Genomic DNA, 18,418 nt, shown 5'->3' with positions numbered 1-18,418 from the left:
TGGAGATTTAGAGTACATGACTTGCCCAAGGCCTCCACCCAGAGGTGCATGATTGAACTGCAACTTTCATTCTAATTTCAAACTAGTCCAGTTCAGATTACTCCCTGCACTATGCTACCACACTTTTCAAGCCGAATGATACGTAAATGAACTGAAGTTGCTCAGTTTACACTCTATGTCAGGGGCCTCTACTCTTATTAAACCTGTGTGCACTTCTAGAATTTTGGGAATACATAATAGGTGCCAGGAAAAAAAAAATGACTGTTATGGGAAGGAACCAATCACAAAATGGCTTCCATGGGGGCTGGGTTCCAAACATAAGATGATGAAGAAGAAGAATTGCAGATTTATACCCTGTCCTTCTCTCTGAATCAGAAATGCAGAGTGGCTTACAATCTCCTTTATCTTCTCTCCCCATAACAGACACCCTATGAGGTGGGTGGGGCTGAGAGGGCTCTCACAGCAGCTGCCCTTTCAAGGACAACCTCTGCTAGAGCTTTGGCTAACCCAAGGCCATTCCAGCAGCTGCAAGTGGAGGAGTGGGGAATCAAACCCGGTTCTCCCAGATAAGAGTCCATGCACTTAACCACTACACCAAACTGGCTCTCCTTGATTCATTTATTTGATTTGTAGACCACCCTCCCCTGCACAGGTCTCAAGATGTTCTAAGATGTTGGGAGGTTCAAGAAATGTTGGGAAGAAGTAGCAAGTGGGCACCAGGAAACACATCAGCAGATACAGTGGCACTTATAGGCATCATTTTGATGTTCACTACTCTATGGTAAAACAAAAACTGTTCTGAGGCAAAGGGTAGGAGGCAGAATGACAATACTGGGTGTATTCAGAATATACCTAACAGGTTCAAGGTTAAATGTCACTAGAAAACACAGGTAAAATAAATACAGATGCCAACCATTCTTACAGCATGTGCTATGGGAACCTGAACATGCACCATGCAAAGCAATGATATTTCTGAAACCCCTTAGTATGCTATTAGCAAGGGTATCGAGACACTCCTTAAAGTACTGGCCCCTATCTTGCCACCTGGTCCAAGCGTGTATAGCATATAAAAGTTGGTGAAGCCACACCCAATGCAAAATTGGTGTAATCATAGAATCACAGAGTTGGAAAGGACCTCCAGGGTCAACTAGTCAACCCCCCTGCACAATGCAGGAGATTCACAAATATCTCCCCTACACACACTCAGCAACCCCTGACCAAGCTCAGAAAATGTCAAAAAATGTCCAGGATCCCTGGAAGAAAGGGCCACAAGAACTAAGCACTAATGCAACCCTTCCTGCCCTCCCTCTCATGATCTGACTAAGTTCACACAATCAGCATTGCTGTCATATGGCCATCTAGCCTGTGTTTAAAAACCTCCGGAGAAGGAGAGCCCACTGCCTTCCAAGGAAGCCTGTTCCACTGAGGAACCACTCTATCAGGAAGTTCTTCCTAATGTTTAATGATGGCTGGCTGGCTTATGCTTTGTTAAAGTTATGATTAGAGAAATAATGGAAATTATTTACAGCAAGATTCTCTGGTTTCACTGGCAACCCAAATGTTATTTATGATTTGCCTCTAAATCTATTGCTGTTGAGGCAGTTAAGGATCCAACCTGACATTATGACTTCTAATGCTGTGCAAATCCAAATTCACTCCAGGGCTGTTTCTGCTTGGGAAAACAGACAGGTGGAAGGCAGGAGAGACCCTCCTCCCCCCATGTCACAATCCCAAATGGAATTAGGCCTCTGAGGCTCTTTAAAAGGCTCCTGTGTGACTGTAGGAACACGTCAGGTCTGTGAAAGCCAGAGCTGACTAGTCTGAGCCTAAGAATCCTAAGAATGGGTTTTCTGAAGCACTGTTCAGCTCTGCTTGGTTCTTACCCAGAACTTGACTAGGAAAAAGGAGTTCTGAGGCCCCCTCTCATAGAGCTCCTTCAGGCCACCTTTCTTCTCCGGAAACTTGTCATAGATCTGGCGGATGTCCACTGCCTCCAGCAGGGGGTCACTGTAGGAGGGGTTAGTCTGCCCAATGTGCACAAAGAGGTGCTTGCTATACTGTAGGGGGAGAAACAAAAGGCACAAACATGAGGGAGTAGATGGTACCTTTCCTAATCACAAAGATTCAGTCACGGCAAAGGCAACCAGAGGCTCCTGCTGATCCTGCACTGGGAAGCTTAAGGCTCAGCTCCCTTGTTGCCAGACTCCACCAATGGGCCTAATGCACTCCAGCATCCCCCACCTGCGCTGACAGCAGATTGTCTTTCTTAAGAGTTACCGTTTCTGGGTCACGCTGCACTTCCATGAATGCTGAATACTCAAGGAGTCGCAGCTTGGTGGAGGCGATCGTACGGTCCTGCCAGACTGGCACAGCCGAGGCAGCAGGTGGGAGAGGAGCCAGGGGCTCGTAGCCTAAAAGAAGAAAGAATTCCAACATTTCTGAGAACTCTAGAAGAGATTTCAGCTGCAGAAGTGAGGTGAAATCTGTTGTTGGGCTAGCTTGCTAGCTGTGCAATCCATCTTTTTAAGCAGTCAAGGACTTTTCTTCATTATTGCCTAATTTTTTTAAATAGTAGCATGAGATTGCTCAGATTACTGGAATTTTAAGCATATTCATAGTTTAGATTTACACATTTGGTTATGAAGAAGCCCTGAGCTGCTCATGAATTTAGCAGACACGAGAAGCAGACTGGATTCCCAGGACCTGCTTATAAACAAAAAAGTGTATTTGATCAGCAACCTCCTAAACTCTGGGATAGCATAAAAAATAGACTACCCTCCTTGGGTAATGAATCATTTATGTGCTCATATGTCAAAGCAATCAACACATCCCTGTTCTCACAGAAGTGTCTTTAGCTGAAGAACATGAGAAATGCCATCAGCTAAACCTGTTTCCTAGAGAATTCCACCATTTCCTGTATCTGGTAGATTTCTCATACACACACAGGCACCCATCTCACATATGTGCAGCTGCGGAAAACTGATGCATCAGAACTGCCGAGTGATTTAAGACAACAAACTGAAAGTACAGCCTTGCCCACCACTGCACAGTGTTTTGGTCTCTGAAGGGACGTATGGATTCACAGAGCAATCCTGAAGGCATGACTTAACAGCACAGCACCTGCTTTGCATGCGCAAGGTTCCAAGCTCAGTCCTTGGCATTTCCAGCAAAAGGTGCTTGGAAAGGCCTTTCTCTACTTGAAACCCTAGGAAGTCACACCAGTCATAGCAGACAGCACTGGGCTTGAATACTCAGTATAAGTAGAGAGCTGGATTTTATACCCTGCTTTTCTATACCCTAAGGAGTCTCAAAGAGGCCTGTAATCACCTTCGCTTCCTCCCCTCACAACAGGCATTTTGTGAGGTAGGTGGGGGCTGAGAGAGTCCTGAGAGAACTCTGACTGGCCCAAGGTCACCCACCAGGCTTCATGTAGAACAGTGGGGAATCATACCTGGTTCTCCAGATCAGAGTCTACCGATCTTACCCACTGCACCACACTGGCTCTCAGATTCATACACTCAGTGACAAAGGACAAAAGGCAGTCTAGAGGGCTAAATATATTTTGAGCTCTGTGCAGTTTGGGCTGCAGCAGACTGCTGCCCCTCTGAAATTTGTAAGATTAGGGAGGTTTTGCCCAAAATGGTAAAATCGTGAATAACTCTGGTGGGAAAAGAAGAACATCTGCACAGAATTTCTCAGTCTCCTGCATCAAAACTTTTGCTGTACTTCTGTATTTCTATTTAGATGCTCCTTGCAAGTGCAATGTGACCTTGGTGGTAAAGATATGGCAGCTCAACACTAGTTTGCTCTTTGCCCCACCTGAGGGAACATATAGTTTGAAGGAAGTTGGACTCACTCACACAGGGAATCCAAGCCTTCTGCAAAAAGCCCTTGCATACACAACCATGCAATGTGAAGGCTGAAACCATAGCCCATTTCAGAGCACTGCTGGTAGAACAGTGCTCTAGAATGGACGCTAATAAACTTCAAATTTAAAAATGGATTAATAAGATGGGCAAAGTGTCCATAGAAAGCTAGAGAACTCTACTATCCTGGTTGGATAAGGAACAAAAAATCAGGCTTAGAGAGGTCCTGAGCTAAAGCTGTGTGTATACATTAGTGAGGTAAGAATGGGAGAAGGGAAGCTTATAAAACTCTGATTAACTCTGAGGCACACTGGAGAAACCAAGTGAAACAGACCACTTACTGGCTAGTGATGGAGGCATGGGTGGCTGGATGGGGTAGGCTGGTTGTGTAAAAGGTTTAATGCTGAAAAAATAAAATAAATGATGAAACAGGTTAGTCAGAATCTTATTTTATAAGCTTTCCTCCTATCCACCTTGACCTCAAATCAGTCAAAGATGGATGTACCTCTTTAATATGTTATCCCCTCCTTCCTGCAAGAGTGGCATACATGACCCCCCCCCCCCCCGACTTTATTTTTACAGCCACTCTGTAAGGATGGATGACAGAGAGAGTGAACAATCAAGGTTACTCAGTTCTCCCTGGTCCTAGTCTGCCTACTATACCAACTGGCTTTCAGTATGAGAAACCAGTAATAATTTCTCATAGATCTGAAAACATCACTTCTCAGTGTTTGTCCCTGACCTGCCTTCCCTACTCTATGAGCAGCTGGAACCACAACAGCTCTTTTCTCTCCAGACAAAACAACAAATTCATGGGGGGCTGACTGTCATAATCTAGGCAGAAAACTGCAGTATCTATTGGTAGTAACTTGTTGGGTATCAATAGCAAATAACTGCTTTTGGGGGTCTTTTTTTTTGGTACTGAAGTATTTATATATCAGAAGTTGACAGCCAAATAAGGTGTAATTTTTCTTCCTCCCAATCCAAAAAAGTCTACAATAGACAGGCAGAGACATTCCCACTGTGCACTTCTATTGTAGCAAAGGTTGGGACAGAGGACAGCATCCAGGCCTCTGGAAAAAATGGCGGTACGTATAGCTAATAAATAGAAGACTAGCTCTTGCATGAGAGCTATGTTAGTCTCTGCTGAACAGCACATTTCACCAGTGTATTAGAGGATCTCAGACAGGTTTTTAGTTTTGATTTTACAAATACGTCAAAGACTGGAGGCATGAGAGATGGAGGGCTGAGTCCCATTTCAACTGATATGCAGAAAAAGCTTGTTGTTTTTAAAAATACATCTAAGGACACCTTGTGCAGATGTCTCTCCAAGTAATTTTCATATGGACATCACTAACACAAACATGTAAGGCTGTTCTGCACGTTGTGGCCCAACCTCAAATATGCATAACTCAGGTGGAATATTCTACAGCTGCCACATTAGTTGTTCAAAAGCATCACCTGGATACAGGCAGAATGCCACATCAAAAGCTCACCAGATCAGATCAGAAAATTTTAATTTAGTGTCTCTCTCTAGCTGTTTATACTTGCAGGTTTTGCTCTGTCTTGGCTTCCCTTCAGCTTCACTGTTTTGTGTAGCATCCACATGATGTCATTCATGCGTCCTGCTTCTGTGTTTTCCCCTGCTTTGCTGAAATCCTTCCCAAGTATGGTTTGACACCATCTTTTTGAAAAGACTGCAGCCAAAGCATCACTAGATGCTCTCTGGACAGGAAGGTGCATATGAGTGCCATTTTTCTATGCTTTAAGCCCTACCATTTGCCCCACTGCCACCAGAGGGCTTTTTCAGGCTTTAAAAATATAATAGTACTACAGCTCTGTACCATTATATTGCAACAATGTATTATTTCCCAGCTTTCATTTTAAAAGTAAGACTGTGGCCCTGTTGGTTACAGAGTTCTAAAGGGAAACATACTAGCTACCAGGGGTGAGCATATGGCTCTATCTTAGCCAAAAATAGCTGGGAAATAATGGTATTTATCAGCTATTCTTTCAGCCAGATATAGAGGGTTTTTGGCTCTCAAGCACAGCCATTTGGGAATATCTGGGAAAACATGACAGCTACAGTTAAGCAGCATTTAAAGAGAGTACATTCCCTTTAAATGTCAGTCTGGGTGAAGCTGCAGCTTTACAAACACATTTAAAGGGACTGCAACACCTTCAGCTCCGTTATAGCCTATGGGGACCATTCCACTCAATGATCCCCATAGGATATAATAGGGGAATCTATCCAGGGGAATTAGGGGGCTGCTTTTTGAAGTAGAGGCACCAAATTTTCAGTGCAGCTTCTGGAGCCTCTACTCAAAAGATGCCCCCCCCCGCCAAGCTTCAAGAAGACTGGACCAGGGGATCCAATTCTATGGGCCTCCTTTGGAGGTTCCCCCATCCTCTAATATTTCCAATGGAAGGGAAAAGCAGGAACTGATGTCAAACTAGAGAATCGCTACAGTAGAAATTGAAAGGGGGGGATTTCTATAGAACTAGTGCCACTGTGCCAGCTCAGCAAATCCAAGTATGGGTTTGTTTCAGGTTTTTTAGTCCTTGTGCAGCCAGTGCATGTACAGAGTGCCCAGCAGAACCAATGCTACTGTAGCAATGTCAGCTCAACAAATCCAAGCAAGGGGAGAGGGGTGTACCAATGAAAGCTGGGAACTAGCACATTGTTGCAATAGAGTGATATATTTGTATAACACTTCTTTTGTTGCTGTCAAATCACAGCTGACTTATAGCAACCCTGTGGGGTTTTAAAGGCAGGAGACATTCAGAGCTAACTTTGCCACTGCCTGCCTCAGCATCGCAATGCTGGACTTCTTTGGTAGTGTCTAGGGATGGGCATGAACCTCATCACAAACCCAAATTCATCACAAAAATTGCCCACTCCATGGTTTGTGAGCAGAGGGTCACAATCGTGCCTGCAAAGAACCTCTCATGAACCTCCATGGTTTTTACAGAGGTTTGTGTGGTTTTGTGTCAGCAGTTTGTGCAGCAGACACATTGGCACTGATTAACTAATCATCAAAGCAATGGGGGGGGTGGACTTCTGCAGCCCTGGAAACACCAATAATGACTCTCCCAACAAAAGTGGACATGGTGGGACCCGAGGGTGCGGAGAAAAGCATGAAAGAACCCAGGTCAGGGGTGGAAGGAGATGAGGGAGAGGCAGAGGACAGGTATGCACCAATGGCAGTGCAGGAGAGAGAGAAGGCAGAGATCCAAGGCTTGGAGGAGAAAGGGAAAGATTATCTCCTTTTCACAGAAGTGGCGGAAAGTCTGGGAAACCAGCCCATGGAATAGTCAGGGAAACTGGCAGATGAGGCCAGGCCAAAAAAAGGGACCCCAGAAGGCCCAGAAGTTGAGGATCGCAGAAGGAAAGGGGGAATGTCTCCCTTTGTTGGAACAGGAGTCAGCTGGAGACTTGCTGCGAGTCTGGCATCTCTAGTGGGGGGGGGGGGGGGCGCGTTCTAATGCATTACAAACCTCATGAAATGAACCGGTTTGGTAAACCGGAAGGTCTGTGATTCATGAGACCCCAGGAACCAGGACAAACCTCCATTTCCCCAGTTCATGCCCATTCCTAGTGGTGTCCCAGCCCAATATTGACCATGGCTGACCCTGCTCAGCTTCTGAGATTTGCCTAGCCTGGGCTAGCTGCACTATACCTGTTACTGAAACCTTGGAAAATCTCTCCAATGGCAGAAGAGAAAATGGCAGCCATGGAAGGCTAAGATGAGAAAAGTGAGGGGATTAAGTGTGGATGGTTCGTTAAAGCAGCATTGAGAGCTTCACAGAGAATAATAATATAATAATAATAATATTTGATTTACGGTATATCCCACCCTCCCCGCTGAAGCAGGCTCAGGGCGGCTAACAGCATTTCATACAATAAGTTATACAATGGGTATTAAAAACAACATTAAAACATTCTAGTTATAAGTTAAAAATCAACATTTCTGGTGCTATTCTATCAGCAAATATGATGGCGAAGTCACTTTAAGTGAATCCATCGATCATTCAATTGGCAAAGACCATCTTAAAAAGGATGGTCTTGCAGGCCCTGTGGAACTGTTCAAGGCTCCGCAGGGCCCGCACTTCTTCCGGGACCTGGTTCCAAAGGTGTGGCACTGCAAGAGAAGGCCCGTGTACGAGTATTTTGGAGTTTTGCCTCCTTTGGCCTGGGGATAGTCAGCTGGTTCTTCCCCGCTGACCTCAGTGCTCTCTGGGGTTCATACAGGGAGAGACGGTCCCTTAGGTAGACAGGTCCTCGGCCATATAGGGCTTTAAAGGTAATAACCAGCACTTTGTAACGAACCCGGTATATAACTGGCAACCAGTGCAGTCCGCACAGGCTCGGCCGTATGTGCTCCCACTTCGGGAGCCCTAATAACAACCTAGCCGCCGCGTTCTGCATCAGCTGCAGCTTCTGGGTTCAGCACAGAGGCAGCCCCATGTAGAGGGCATTACAGTAGTCCAATCTTGAGGTGACCGTTGCATGAATCACTGTTGCTAGGTCCTGGCACTCTAGGAAGGGGGCCAACTGCCATGCCAGCTTCAGATGAAAAAAGCCGACTTGGAAGTGGCCGCTATCTGGGCCTCCATTGATAATGAAGGCTCCAGTAGGACCCCCAAGCTCTTGACTCGGTGCGCCGCTTTCAGCAGTACACCGTCAAAAACTGGGAGAGGAATTTCCCTCCCCATCATCTTCATGTGGTAGCAGCCCTCTGTCACTGTTTCTGAAGCAGCACACTATTGTTGAATGGAAAGATTATAAATATAATGGTTTAGAATCCCTGGAATAAATAAGCAGCTTGCTCAGAGTTATAGAAAATTAGTATCAGTTTCTGAGGAACAGTTCAAGAACCTCACATCAGCATATTGCTTAAGTGATACAATGGCAAATGCTAAAAGCAGCTATTCATTGACAGATTTATTCAAGACTAACAGATGTCTTTACTTACTCCTGAGAAGGTCCAGACTGTCCTGGGATAGGCCCACTCCAAAACTAAGGAAATGAATACAGAAAATAAAATCAGGAGTATTCCAATCAGCTGACTTCTAAGCTTCCATTGCTCTGAACAAAGCAGCCAAAAGGGTTTTTTTGTAATGTAAGGTAACAGCCAGCCTATATAATACTTTCTGTGGTTCGGAAATGATTTGACTACAAGGTTGAGAAAAGTTAGGATGGAAGCAGTCTGGAGTTTTTACAAAAACCCAAGCATTCCTCCATTCTCCAGTGAACCTCTAGGGGGGAAGTATGGATTAGATTTGTCACAGTTTGGTGATGTTTATGGATTAAAGAAAAACAGGTTGCTTACCTGTAACTGATGATCTTCGAGTGCAGTCATACACTGTGCAGTCACACACATGGGTCTTGCCTTCGGCAATGGATCCTAACCTTGGAGACTCCAAAAGCTCGCTTGAGCATTATTTTTTTGGTGCGCTTTCCGGCTCGCCCTGGGGAGCAGGCACTGACTGCGCATGCCTGGAGTGAGCGGAAGGTGCCCCTCCCACTCAGTTTCTTCCAGCCGCTACTGACATCCATGCAGGAGAGAAGTAAAGAGCCAGCAGAGGGGAAGGCTGGGTGGGCGTGTGTGACTGCACAGATGACCACTCAAAGATCATCAGTTACAGGTAAGCAACCTATTTATCTTCATCGTGGTCTCTGTGCAGTTCCACACATGAGTGATTAACAAGCTAAACACAGGAGGTGGGTGTTGGCAATTGGTAAGCAAATCTAACAGTTAGTTCACATAGTTAGTTCACACATGGGCACTCACCTGGAGGAGGATTAGTGAAAGACTGAGTGAAGGACTCCCTGACCGAAGGAGGAATCACATCTAGCACGAACGTCCAGGGCATAATGAGTGACGAACGTGGATGGAGAGGACCAGGTCGCAGTGGCACAAATGTCCTCCAAGGATACTCCGCGCAGAAATGCTGAAGAAGTTGAGACGGCTCGAGTAGAATGAGCTTTGAGTCCGACAGGTAATGGTTGTTTAGCAGTCTCGTAACACAACCGAATTGCACCAGACATCCATTTGGAAAGTCTTTGGCTGGATATCTTGGAGCCTTTATGAGGCTTGCCATAGGCTACAAACAAATTAGGGTTCTTTCAGAAAGGCTGTGTACATGCAAGATAGAAGGATAAGGCTCTCTTCACGTCGAGAGTATGCAGTATCCTTTGACCTGAGTCCTTGGGTTCTGGGAAGAAAGCTGGTAAGGAGGTAGCACTTGAAAGGTGGAAAGGGGAGACGACCTTCGGGAGAAAGGTGGGGTCCTTCCAAAGAACCACCTTGGAACTATGAAAGACGGTATAAGGTGGATCAGAGCGAAAGTGGACATAAGGTGCACATATTGCTTGCTCATTTACCTGAGGCAAGGGCAACCAATAGGGAAGTCTTCCAGGAAAGTAAACATAAGTCAACAGATGCTAAAGGCTCAAAAGGAGGTTTAACAAGCTGAGCTAGGATCGGAGATAATCTTCAGGCAGGAACGATGGGTTTAACTGGATGCAGACATAAAAGTCCCTTGAGGAAATCTTTAGATAAACGGTGGGAAAAAACTGTCTGGCCATCAACAGGAACATGGAACGATGAGATGGCAGACAAATGAACCTTTAGTGAAGAGTAACTAATTTCTGAAGCCTGCAGGGACAATAGGTACTGTAGAATAGGAGACAGGAGCGATGTCCAGATTAATGTCATGAGATTGTACAGAAGCGCTTCCATTTGAGAAGGTAAGAACATCTAGTGGAAGGTTTCCTACCACTGAGGATAGCATGTTGCACTTCCGGGGGCAGTGTTATGGCCGGATCCTCCACACTGTGAGGCGCAGAATCTGAGAATTGTGGTGCCAGACTTGACCTTGATTTTGAGTGAGGAGGTCAGATACCATAGAGAGGAGACGATAGGAGTGGCAGGAAAGCTGAAGAAGCCTTGTGAACCACGGTTGTCTCGGCCACCACGGAGTGATGAGAATGCAGTCTGTCTGATCTTGGACGATCTTGAGGATCGAGCATGTGATGAGTGGAAATGGAAGGAACAGGTAATGGAGACCTCCCGTCCAAACATGGAGAAATGCATCGTTGCTCCCCCTCACGTAGAAGTGACGGCATTTGGTGTTAAGTCATGTGGCAAAGACATCTACACTGGGTCTCCCGAAGCAACAGAAGATGCGGTGAAGATGTGCAGGATTGAGTGACCATTTGTGGTCGTCCAGTCGAAACTGGCTGAGAGAGTCTGCTAGAGTATTCTCCACTCCGGGTAGATGGATTGCAGTGAGGTAAATGTTGTGCTTGATGCACCACTTCCATAGGGCAATGGAGAGATGGCAAAGCTGAAGAGATCTCGTTCCCTCCTGTCTGTTTATGTAGGAGATGGTTGCCATGTTGTCTAATGTGATTTGAACATGATGACCCGTTAGAGAAGGGAGGAAGGATTGAAGGGACTGGTGGACCGCAATTAGTTCCAAGCAGTTGATGTAGAATTTTCTCTCTGCAGAAGACCACAGACCCCTGACAGTCTTGTCCTCTAAGTGGGCTCCCCAACCCCACTTCGAGGCATCTGTGGTGACATTTGCAGTAGGGGAAGGCAGGATGAAGGGCATCCCCTGAAGCAAATTGGGCTGAAGAGTCCACCAGTGGAGAGAGAGTAGGACCTCCTTGGGTGCAGTGAGAATCGTGGTTTGGGGCTGCCTGTAAGGATGGAAGGTGTGGACAAACCAAAGTTGCAGAGGCCTCATCCGAAGCCTGGAGAATTTGATGACGGATGTAGTTGCTGCCATGTATCCCAGAAGACGTTGAAACATGACAGCAGGTTGAGTTGGAGATTGAAGAATAGCAGTGGCAGTTGCTATGAGTTGTACACTGCGTGGAAGAGGAATGAAAACCATATGAAGGTGCGTGCAGAAGCGGACACCCATGAACTGTATGTTCTGGGTAGGGGTGAGTTGTGACTTGGCAAAGTTCACACACAGACCTAATGATGCTAGAAGGGATAGCATAACTTGAATGTCCCGTTCGAGCTGTTGAGGTGACTGAGCAGTTGTCCAGGTACAGGAAGATGGTGATATCTCAAAGATGCAGAGCTGCAGCCACCACTGCCATACACTTTGTGAAAATGTGAGGGGCCGTGGACAGTCCAAATGGGAGGGCCCGATATTGGAAGTGGTGGTGACCCATGGCGAATCTCAGGTATTTCCGGTGTTGAGGCCTTATCAATATGTGGAAGTAGGCATCCTGAAGGTCCAGGGATGACATGCAGGAGTTCTGCGGGATTAACGGCAGGATTGACTGAATGGAGAGCATTCTGAATTTTTTGTAAATTATCTGATCGTTGAGTTTTCTGAGATCTAGAATTGGAAGTCTGCCTCCGTCTCATTTTGGGACTAGGAAGTATCTGGAGTAGAACCACGTCTTCCGGAGGTGGAGGGGAACGGGTCCTATAGCCCCTTTGTGAAGGAGATCTAGGATTTCTTCGTGAAGAAATGGAGATGGCAGAGTTAAAGTAAAATGGTGATGGCGAAGGGGCAAAATGAACTCTATGGAGTAGCCTATTTGAATTATAGTAAGTACCCAGGTGTCTGTGGTGATCTTTTGTCAAGTCCTGAGGGGAAAGCCTTGTGTGGCCTGGAGAGAGCAGAAGGGGGAATCAAAGAGACTGCTTAGAGGGTGGTATAGTCTTCTTGCTTCGCTGCGGGTGTGACTTTTGTTGGTAGGACTGGTAGGGTTGCTTGGCTTGGGGTCCCTTCCGATGCCAGTATTCTGACTGTTTAGGGGAACACTGGCGTTTCAGATAAGGCTGTTTCCAGGGTCGGGAGCAATTGAAAGTTTGGGACTGCTGTTGCTGGGTGACACCTAGGCGTTTAGCGCACTTACGGCCATCGTCTACGGATGTAAGGACCTCGTCCGTGGATGCATGGAACAACCCTTGACCGTCAAACGGTAGATCCTCAATCTTTTGTTTGATGTCAGTCTGGAGGTTGGTTGAGTGAAGCCATGCATGGTGCCGAACCGCTACTGATGACACAAAGACCCTGGAGGAGCAGGACACTGCATGCCGAATGGTATTGATCTGTTGTTTACTGACTCTGGAGAGTTCTGAAACTAACTGATGAGCCAGCTTTTGAGCAGCATCCGGTAAAGTTGGAATTAGGGGTGTAAACTGGTTGGCAAGGTTGAAAACATAAGCCAAAAGGTAAGCCAAATAATTGTTAATCTTCGAGTCCAGGCCATAGATCTTTCATGCTAGGGTGTTGAGTTTATGCCCTTCCCGGTCCGGTGGAGCAGGGCGTCGAGAGGGTTTTGCCTTTGAAGCCGAGTATACAATTATAGAATTGGGAGCAGGGTGAGAGGAGAGAAACTTCAAATCCGGGGCATGGACTCTATAAAGAGAGTCAAATCTCCTAAGAGTAGGTGTGATGGAGGCTGGCTTGTCCCAGGCTTCCTTAAGTCCCTCAAGATGTACAGGGAGCATTGGCAGTAAAGATCCAGCAGGAAGGTTGGATTGTACTAAGTTATGCACCACATCAGTGACTTCCGAGGTGTCAGAGGGTAAGGTGACATTAAGAGCCTCTGCCATTGTGGAAATTAGGTAGAGATAGGCCTTAGAACCATTGGATGGAGAAAGGCGGTTTGGGCGAGGCGTGTCGCAGCTGGGGGAGGCAGGAGAATTAGTGTGGTTGGAGCTGGAGCACCTAGAACTCACCGATTCGGAGTCGTCTGGAGGGAGCAGAAGCTGATCTGGAGTCAAGGGAGATGGCTGTTTGTTGGGCTCTGTCGATAGACCTATGGGAGCCGAGGACATGGTTACCACCAGCAAGCGAGGGGTCCGGATTGGAGCCAAGGGAGTTGTCGCGATCGGTGAACGAGGAGCTTGGATTGGAGACCTAGGCGCCAAAGCGGAGGTGGAGGTTGAGGCCAAGGCTTGGAGTCGAGGAACATATGTAGGTGAAGTATGTCGACTCCTAGAGTGCCTGTACTCAGCGTGATCACAGTACCAAGAGAACTGAAATCTTTCATGTGAAGGAGATCTGGAAAAAAGTATGTAAGCCCTACGGTACAGAGCTGAAGGCGATCTCGAAGCTGAGGAGTAGTCGTAGCGGTAGTCATGGCGGAGTTCCACGTGGATGGGTGAGAAAGAACGGTCGTGAGAAAAATCCCTGTCATAGGAGAGAGGTGCCCTGTAGTCCCGAGTTGAGAATTGGGTGGACGTCTCTCGATAAAGCTGAGACTTGGGTGGATGACTCACGAAGCTCTCTATACAGGGGAGAAACCCTGACGTCTCGATATACGCTCAGTTCTCTATACAGAGGAGAAACCCCGATGTCCCGGAATGCGTTTGGATCCAAAAGATGCCTGGGGTCAGGTTCCAGGATATCCAGAGGCAGGGAGCCATGGAGCAATGGAGATCTGGATGGGATCGGAATCACATCTGCGGTTCGAGTGAGTTGGGGCATCTCAGTGATGACATCAGTGGGAGCCGTAAGTTCTGCAGGTAAAAATGTTGGGATGGTACGCTGCGTTGAAGTCGAGGCCATCGGAGTCGAGGTGGAAGTCGAAGTCGAGGCCATCGAAGCCAGAGGTGTCGACTTAGTAGAAGGCTTGCTGGTTTCGGATGTAGACTCCCAATGTTTTTTGGGCACCGAAGTGGATGGATCCGAGCGACAGCTCGACTTCTTAGACTTGTGACTGGACTCGGAATGGCAGGAAGCAGATATGTCAGACTTATGCTTTCTTAGCGATACCACAGCGGCCGATGCAGCCGAATCTCCCTCTTGAGATGGGGGAGGCGGTGAACTGCTGAAAGTGGCATAGGCCGGAGAGACTTTTTTAGGAGAAAGCTCTGAAGCCTGGCGGCCTTGTTTTTTTGCGCTTGTTTGCTGAAACTGGTTCAGTGGGTGCAAGAGTCGACCCTGTGGGCTTCCCCAAGGCAGAAAAGACAGTGAGAATGACCGTCGGTGGATGGGATTTTAGCCTCACAGCAGCGGCACTTTTTGAAAGTAGTTTTCCCTTCCATATGCTCCGGACAGGGGAGAGGGGGAAGGGGAAAGGAAAGAAAAGCGCAGAAATAATGCTCCTTTTGTTTGTTTGTTTTATAACAGATATGGACAAAAATAGTAGAGAAGGAAAGAGAAGAATATGATACCACGGGAACATGAAGAGACAAAGAGAAGAACGAGCTAAGGAGAGGAACGCAACGAGGGAGGTATTGTCCGAGCAGCGGTTAGGAATAAACTGAGTGGAAGGGGTGCCTTCCGCTTGCTCCAGGCGTGTGCAGTCGCTGCCTGCTTCCCAGGGCGAGCCGGAAAGCGCGCCAAAAAAATAACGCTCAAGTGAGCTTTTGGAGTCTCCGAGGTTAGGATCCATTGCCGAAGGCAAGACCCATGTGTGGGACTGCACAGAGACCACGATGAAGATTAATTAGATATGGATGTTTCCTTGCAGGGTGGTTTTGGAGGGATCCTATGTGAATAGGGCTGCTTCATGGCACAAGCAGTTTGGGGTACCATGAGGATGGGGGCAGCCTCTTAGCCATAGTTACTTCCTTGGCTATCATATAATTTTCCTGTGCTCCTTATCTTTCTGTCCTCTGACTGTAAATAGGGGATGACTCAGATATCCTTGAGAAGCACCATCTCAATTGAATTGCTGGGTCAGAGCAGTGCTTCCAAAAGATATCGAAGTCCCAGTGATTATGGGCAGGTGAAGGAGGGAAAGCAGGTGAGGACAAGAGCATGTTCTGGGAGCAGGCCAGAGATGAACGCTTTTTAAAAAAAGAATGCAAAGCCTTCATCTCTCTCCTGCCCTGGACTCAAGTGGCAGCACCAAAGAGTAGAAGATGTTACTTTGGCCTGTGTTGTAGCACCTTGATTCCAGAACAGGCTGCAGAAGTAACGCTTCTGAAACTCATCCTGGCCTCTGAAGTGATACCACAAGGATGGTAAGAGGCTCCCCTTCCTTGATCTGTGCCACCACTGCTGCACCTGTGTGCCTTGCCCACTTGGGGCACCCAAATGGTTGAGTTGGCCCTGCATGTGTAGTTGCATTTGTTAGGTTTATAAAAGTACTTTGGGGGGGGGGTCAAGAAGAGGTAGGGAAGGATGGGATAGAGGCGTGGAACAAACATTGAAGGGAAATTCTCAGTTAAAGACTGATACAGGTTGATTACAGAGTTAAATACACAGTTAGATCTTCTCTTGGTCCATCTCCATTTGTGCCACATCCAGCTCCACCCTCCCTCCACAAAAGACGCAGCTGACCCCATGGTAAGATCTACTCTTATTCCCTATGGGTATGATCCTCATACAAAAGGCAGGGGCATGCTGGAGCATCTCTTACCCTGGGAGCAGCAGAGAAGACAGCCTGAGGGAGTGGCGGAGGGGGACTGAGCTTGTTCTGCAGGACGCTGGCAGAGACAATCTGTGCAGATGACATGGAAGCCATACTCTGCAGAGCCTTGTCCTTTGAGACCTGATCCTTTCAAAAATAGAGACCACAATAGAGAAGAACACAATGAACAGTTATCACCTCACACCCTTCAAGGTTACAATAAGTAGTAGTCATTTGGGGTTGAGCACCAATTTATATAACACTTATTGATCACATTAAACCTGCTGGTTTACAACCAAGGAACCACTCATATAAGCAGTTTCTTAGGATCACAGACCAGAGGTTTGCAATCCCCCACCCCAAATTTACTTTCAAAGATCAAACTCATTCAATGTTAAAATTATACAGTGGGCATGTAGGTCAGAGAAGCAGAACACAAGCATCTATACTAGTGCTTAGCAAAATCAACAGTCCAATTCTCCAAAAGGTGCCAAGTCTGATGGCTATGAATCTGATACTTCCCAAAGCCTGCCATTTCATTTCAGTCTGTTGAAAAATCAGGACCTTCTAGAGAGTTTCCAAGGGTGGCACCCTATCTACAGGGAAATTAAAGGAAAAAGAGAAGAAACTGAACTGCACTTACCAAGTTCATAGCCTGTTTGAGGAGAAAAGAAATAAAATGTATTAGAATCTATCAGAACTATGGACACCGGGGTATACATTATTCACAATATCTAACAATATAATTGGATTTCAGTATATCAAAGACAGTTGAGTTTCATTTTGCAAACAAAGTATACCTGATTATTTAGGGGTTATAGCTCAACTTTGATAGGGAAAAAAAAGAAGTGGACTATAAGAGACAGGTTACTTATCTGTTCTTATTGGAGCTAGTAACTTTTTTACATTTGCAAAACCATTTTAGTATGCAGGAAGTTAGCAAAACATTGCAATGGACTCTCTTGTTCTGCAGCTCTACACAACTGATTCAGGCCTTTATGTAGATCTTTCACTAAACTGCTCAGACACTGGCAAAAACAATGCACAAGGCCTGGTCAGTGCTCTCTTCTGTTATTTGCCTGCATAACTACACAGAATATATAAGAGTGCACTGCTATATGAATGAGTTCAGCGACTTTATGCACACAACTCTCAAACTATACTCGACACAAAAGTACAAGCAGACTGAGCAAATTCAAAATAATTAGATTACGCTCTGGTATTTTGGAAGGACTAATTTGGGCATCCCTAAGTCAGGACATAAAATATTAGCTTGGGTCTACAAATTCCTGTCCCCCTGATCTCCCTTAAGGACTCAGATGGAAAATGGACATAGAAAAGCAAGAAACAACACTGTGTTGAGGCTGTGGTGTTCAGCAGTATAGGACCAGTATGTTGGAATGAAAGGAATACTGTGCAGCATGGTGAAGAAAATGCTACAGAATATTAACAGTCACAATATATTTTTTAAAGTCTCATTTTAAACAAGTTTTTTGGTGACAGAGCAAAACTTCATGTATTCAGGGTATGGCTTCTTGGCTGCAAGCTGCTTCCTACTTTTCCACTATCCTAATTTTTCGAATCCTGCAGAATACTACATCTGCACACATCACTTGAAAATTCTCTCAGACAGGCTCAGACACCACAGTAAGGCCGGGAACCTCCAATGCATCAGTTTGTAGTGTAGCTGAGTGTAGCTTAGCTTGTCAAAGTGTACTTTGAATGGTGTAGAGCAGACACGGGGCAGATGAAACCATAAAAACCAAAAGACTGATACATGGCAGAAGCACCATATCAATGGCTCCCTAGTTCTACTGCACAGCAAACAAGATTATTTTCAGCAACAATACAGATTTGTATGTACACCTGAATGTTGCTTTAATATTTATGTAAATACATAATCTCTTTTCTCCTTTTTCTAAACCTTCCTTCCAATTTTGACTAATTAGATTATAAGCCTGCTGAAGAAGCGTATTATATTTTTAATTGGTATGCAGTGTTTAGTATTTTTAGTTTTTATGTTAACACGATAGGCATTATATTTCTCTAGGAAAAGCAGTAAAGTTGGCAATACAGTCCTGGGAGATGTTATGAAAGCCACTATTTCAGTATTGAAATATACAATGTGGGGATGTAGATATACACACAGAAACTAAACTGCTTAGCAAAAGTAACTGCATTAAATAGATGTAACTAATATATACTG

At 45.9% G+C, this 18,418-nt stretch overlaps 1 protein-coding gene across 6 annotated transcripts in view; it reads right to left on the bottom strand.

Moving 5' to 3' along the window:
• The window catches only part of TEAD3 (TEA domain transcription factor 3), a 55,187-nt gene that overhangs the window by 8,069 nt on the left and 28,700 nt on the right, over positions 1–18,418 (bottom strand). For 3 of the 6 annotated variants that reach the window (XM_060231559.1, XM_060231561.1, XM_060231562.1), the window contains 6 exons: positions 16,856–16,867; positions 16,222–16,359; positions 8,843–8,886; positions 4,208–4,269; positions 2,278–2,411; positions 1,884–2,057 (listed from right to left, as the gene is read on the bottom strand). In XM_060231559.1, the coding sequence (XP_060087542.1) occupies positions 1,884–2,057; positions 2,278–2,411; positions 4,208–4,269; positions 8,843–8,886; positions 16,222–16,359; positions 16,856–16,867 (564 nt within the window). The remainder of the gene's footprint in view (positions 1–1,883; positions 2,058–2,277; positions 2,412–4,207; positions 4,270–8,842; positions 8,887–16,221; positions 16,360–16,855; positions 16,868–18,418) is intronic. The other 3 variants (XM_060231556.1, XM_060231557.1, XM_060231558.1) reach the window with 1 other exon arrangement.

This window comes from Heteronotia binoei, chromosome 2, assembly GCF_032191835.1.
Source record: "Heteronotia binoei isolate CCM8104 ecotype False Entrance Well chromosome 2, APGP_CSIRO_Hbin_v1, whole genome shotgun sequence".
Taxonomy (NCBI): Eukaryota; Metazoa; Chordata; class Lepidosauria; order Squamata; family Gekkonidae; genus Heteronotia; species Heteronotia binoei.
This window is presented reverse-complemented; position numbering and strand designations above follow the sequence as displayed.